The 5492-nt window shown below is 35.1% G+C and overlaps 2 protein-coding genes across 2 annotated transcripts; both read right to left on the reverse strand.

Annotated features, from left to right (window-relative positions):
• Window positions 1-1127: 1127 nt before the first annotated feature.
• On the reverse strand, window positions 1128-1763 carry LOC143608504 (uncharacterized). Its single transcript, XM_077083522.1, has one exon. The coding sequence runs from the start codon at window positions 1761-1763 to the stop codon at window positions 1128-1130; it is 636 nt and encodes a 211-aa protein (XP_076939637.1).
• A 1257-nt stretch (window positions 1764-3020) lies between these two features.
• Window positions 3021-4449, reverse strand: LOC143608505 (uncharacterized). Its single transcript, XM_077083523.1, has 3 exons — window positions 4308-4449; window positions 3686-3865; window positions 3021-3643 (listed from the first exon to the last, which is right to left on the reverse strand). The coding sequence occupies exons 1-3, from the start codon at window positions 4447-4449 to the stop codon at window positions 3021-3023; spliced, it is 945 nt and encodes a 314-aa protein (XP_076939638.1).
• Window positions 4450-5492: the final 1043 nt, after the last annotated feature.

Consider the following 5492-nt stretch of genomic DNA (forward strand, 5'->3'; position numbering starts at 1 on the left):
TTATCAAATTTATGTTTATTAAATGTTATAAACATATATTAATATAAAAGAAAATGTTTTAAAAGTATTAAAAAAATAAATACAAAAACCGGGTCCAGGGGGGCTCGAACCCGCGCCTGGATCGGTTCCAGGGTTTTAACACCACACACACCATCCATTGGGCTGGTGTGTTGATTTGTTTGATGTATCAGATTGCTTAATTATTACCATTTACTCACGGAACCCACATTCGACAAACTAACCCTAAATCTCAAATGGCTTAATTGGTTAACGAGTGTCCGAATTGATTTAGGGTTATTGTTTGCTTGCCAAAAACAATCCAAGGACATAAATTAATTACCGAAATAATGATGTATTGAGGGTTAACGGACAAGAGGGTTTCACGGCTCCAAATCGATATCAAATCCTATCTTAACGAACTTGTATGATGTAAGTAGGTTAGGGTTATGGTTCACGAGGTCGAGGTGAGTGTGTGTACAGCTTTAATTGAAATATAAACGAGTTTATATAGAGTTTTAAGAGTGATTTGGTCCGCGGTTCGTGTTTGGTAATGTTAGCTGCCAATTAGTGTATATTTCTACAATTAAACAGCCGGTTACACGCGCTTTTGGTCAACAATTGATATGGCATGATCAATTTCCTTAATTATGCCTGAAAATTAAGGTCCAAGTAAGGGGGGGGGGGGTCTTTGTCGGTGACGGGAGAGGGAGAAGAGAGGAGGGAAAAAAGTTGAATAATAATTGCAATATGGTCCTTGATCTATGGTGTTGGATGCAAGATTGGATAAATTGTTAGTTTGGGGTTGATTTTGTACAACTCTCATAGTTTTTAATAAAAGAAATAAATAAATAAAAATTAAACAATTATCGAAATTTATTGATAAAATACCTGAACCCGAAACCGGGTCGGGTAATGATTACAAATGCAAGAAATCGGAAACCCGAAATGTTACACTGAAAAGAATTTTCATTTCGATTACATGCGTACCCAAAGAAACAACCTGAAGCCTTGTGCCATTACATAAGCCCTTTTTATGATCGATATTTTTCAAAAGCATAACACGTACGCCGACTTTTAGTATAAGCTTGTGGTTTGGCAGCCTAGATATTTTAAGACCGTTAAGTATCTCAGTGGAGCATAAAGTTGGATTTTTTTTCATCTATGTAGTCGGACTTAGATACAGAATCTGAGCTTAAGTACTCGACCGGGTCACCAAGAAATATTTCAAGCAGACAATCATTAATCTCATTAACAACCACATTTGTTGGTGCAAGCAACCCCCTATGTTGAAAGTATGTAGGGTCTTGGCTGTTGTTTAGAATATTGGGATATACAAACTGTATTAGCTTTATGATAGGGTCGTCACATTGCTCAATAAGTAAATCATCCGGTATATCTATTTTTGCCGTGCCGTCATTAGATCCACCGACTTTACCTTCTCCTATGTCTAGTTGCCAATTTGAGAAATTTTTGGTTTCTTCTTTGTCATTCGATTGTTGACCAACCGTTAACCTTAGGTTTTCTGTTAATCTAAGTACCCGCAAATGATGCCAATTATAGGACGAACACAGAGTTGCGTTTACTATTTGTTGCCTTCTTTCTTTCTGTATCACCGGAAGAATCTGTCTGAAATCGCCTTCAAAGACAACAACTTTTCCTCTAAATAGCGATTTTGACTTTAAGACGTCTTTGCAAGACTTGTCAAGAGCCTGAAATGCGTGTTTGTGGGTCATTGGGGCTTCATCCCAAATTAGTAGCTTCATTTTTTTTAGCAATTCACCTCATCTGAGCCTCGTTCCATTACGCAAGATGATTCCTCGTTTAGGTTAATCGGAATATGAAATCTAGAATGTGTTGTGCTACCTCCGGATAACAATAATGATGCGATTACGCTTGATGCAGCGTTTATAACAATATTACCTTGGGATCGTATGGCTGAAGACAATGTCTTCCACAAATATGTTTTTCTTGTCCCGCCGTGTCCGTAAACAAAAAAGACACCACCTTTATTTTGCTGTACAACTTTCGTTATTTTGTCAAAAACAGTTTTCTTCTATGAGGTTATTGATCTAAATAACTTTTCAAATTTTGTTCTCTCAGTTTTTTATCGCATGATTGTTCGTCTAGAATAAGCCAATTATTGAAAACAGATAAGGACTCTTCATCAGGGAAAGGGACTGTCTCATACATTGTTAAATTTAGTTGTTTTCTTGAAGGATTTTCTGGATTTCGAGTAACGTAAGGTTGTTGGTTGTTTTAGAGTCAACGGTTAAAAATATTTAAAACCTAACATATGTTGATCGAAGTATACTGATATCGAGTTTTTAATGTACAATGTCATATATATTTTAATAATGCCATATTACTTGAACAATACATATTATGTATCACTAGCGGTAAGTAAATGAATAAATTTGAAATGTGAAGGTGAAGGTAAAGGACATGGTGTACGGTAGTGATGATGATATTATTATTATTATTATAATTATTATTATTATTATTATTTGTATAATAGTTTATGTGATCAGATTATACTTATTTAAAATAATGCGTTTTTTTAGTTGTTTATTATTTGTATGTGGTAGGGTCTTAATATTTTGGATACCTAATAAAACATCATCTAGTAAAAAGTAACATATACATGGTAATTTTAATAGCTTTCTTAGCCTGTGGAGGATGTCGTCAGACAGGAGTATCCAGGTACTGTTCCATACGTGTTCGGCCCTAGAGAGGCTGTCGGTAGACAACATTGCAGCAAACAATGAACGTAGGTGAGCACCTGTTCCGACAACGCTTGCCTCTTAAATTCTCTCGATGTATTCAGTGTCATCATCTAATAATCGAAGGGAATAACATGCATATCTGAAAATAGGGTATATATGACCGCTAATGGTACGTATATCTTCAAATGTTTTTGGTCCTTTCACTCTATTTAAAAGGACTCGTAAAAAGTACGCTTCTCCAAGAGCTGGAGATATTGCGTGGATTCTACCAATGGAAAATCATTTCTTCCTTCGTTGCTAGCCATGCGGTTTGATGTGCCAAACGAATTTTGTTGGGAATTCTGAGTAAGTTAGTTTTCGTGCTTCCTTATTAATGTTGTTGCATTTCATCAAAAATTCGAATATTGAAGATGCAACGCTGTCTGTTTTTTCCATCACATTATCAATAACGTCCTTTGTACCGTAAATCACCTGCTGTATACCAGAAAGGTGGAAAGGCAGTCTCATAACCGCAGGCATTCTGTAATGGACATCGAATCCCAAAACACGCCACAACGCCTCACATGCCAAAAGATATCGACAATTATAGAATTCTTTAATCTCATTAACATTACGATCCGTGTTCTTTTCACCGTCTCCACTGTTAGAGAAGTACATGGTCACGCGATTAGGGCCTTTGTTTATGTATTTGAAGGGGTACTTTATAGACGACCCTTGATTGCACCACTCGACATTTTTATGACCCTGGAATCGTTTCAAGAGTTTCTTGTTGTATGGTACGACGCTTCGGTTATCAAGATTGACGTCTGATTTTTTGACAACTACGCCTGAATCGCGCCTTGTGTATAAAAGAAAACCATCTGTATCTATTGACGTTTCGTCTTGAAACTTCTTTGGGAAGTTTTTCGAACACTTGTTGTCTATAACGCATGAACATGGCTTGTTATAGTGTGCTCAAGGACCATGCATAATCAACTCAACCACAAGGTTGTATAATTCAGGATCTTCGTTCTTATCAGGAATCTCGGCACTGATGTACGAATTGACATGCTCTACGCTTGGGAGTTTGTCTTCTTTTTGCATAAATAGACAAATGTGGGCGTGAGGCAAACCGCGCTTTTGAAACTCCACTGTGTAAACAGCTGTAGAAATATAAATAAGAGTTAAAATATATATTTGAATGTATATTCTGTTAATGTATATACTCAATATCGTTGTTGTGTTCATATTATCAACCTTCAGTTACACGTTAAGATATGATTCTAGCTTTCAACGTTTCTAGTTTATATATTCATTGGAACAAAAGTAACTACCAACCTAAGCTTCAGTCAAGAAAGGCAGAACAAAAGTAGAAGAAGCATGACTAAAGAAACAGTTTTCACTAATCTCTTAAAAAGATCCATTGTAGTAATCTTGAAGATGGGAAACGCTTGTCCTTCCCATAAAGTTAACGTCAGTGATCCAGTTGAGTCTTAAACATCAAAAGAAACCCGGTACCTGCACATTAATGGTGATTAACATTGTTATAGGCAATAACTATATATATATATTATCTTATTATAAGCATCTATCATCAAATGTTACAGTTCACAAACCTAGTAACCGCATTGACAATTGCACCATTGCACTTAATGTTGTCGCATTTATATGTTCCTTTGAATTGATTCAAAGATGTCTCCCCGTCGATCTCACCTTCCTGGCTTTCCTTGTATTCCTTCGTAAGCATTGTAGCACAGACTTTACAGCCAATATAGTACCAACGGCTATAGTTAGATGCTGGGATTATGCTTCCACAGATGACAACATTTTTTGCCTTAAACAAATCAACGGAATTTATAAATTAATAAACTTATAATTAAATGAAATTAATATATATAAAGATAATAGTTATACAATACTATTCTTATAGCTTCAATTTCTTAGATATGACTGAAGTTCATGTCATTAACAAATTCTTCAAGAAATCAATTGGTGGGCTTAGCAAAGCGCTTGCAGATGGTTGAGAGGCAATCATTTGAACCAAGTTAACAATAAACATTAAACTGCATGCAATAAAAATATCGATGTTATTTTAAAAGTTATTTAAAACTGTTTAGCCTCTTCTTAAAATCTACAATCTTTGTGATTTCTTGATTAATGATTAAATTCGTAACGCTGTTTGCGTTAGAGATACAAGGGTTTCCTGAAAAACGATAACATTGATGTAACAACTCGGGTTTTTCTAAATTAAAATTTAGTAATAATAATCCTACCCGCTTTTATGTTCAGAAATTTTATTCAATAAAAATATTGCGATTATCGAGTGATTATTATTTTATTATGTTATTATATTTATTTATTACATATAAACTACCTTGACATGTATACATTTTTAACCAAGACTTAAACTTTCACCTTATTGTGTTTCCATCCTCAAACCTTAGGGACTAAAGTGCAACTCTTACATTATAACCCGTTTAACCCAGGATCCGAACCAAACCCGTTTATAATACCCAACCCGTTTAGCGAACCCGTTTGCCCAGATTCAATCTTGCACCTCAAATCTCGTAATGAATATGGAAATTGAATCAAAACGCGTGTTATACATTCCTATTGCGGCTTACCGACACATTTAATTATGGTAAACGATCAAACAATATATGAATTTCTTAATATGATAAACCGTCAATAACCCTAATTCACAAACCTATATAAATCGTTGATAAATAACTCAATTGAACGTACACATACAATCTCATAGCCGTCGTGAATCTTAAGCATAAACTTAAT

This window comes from Bidens hawaiensis, unplaced genomic scaffold (assembly GCF_021521415.1).
Source record: "Bidens hawaiensis isolate Kalapana, Puna unplaced genomic scaffold, B.hawaiensis_p1.1 tig00419378_1, whole genome shotgun sequence".
Taxonomy (NCBI): Eukaryota; Viridiplantae; Streptophyta; class Magnoliopsida; order Asterales; family Asteraceae; genus Bidens; species Bidens hawaiensis.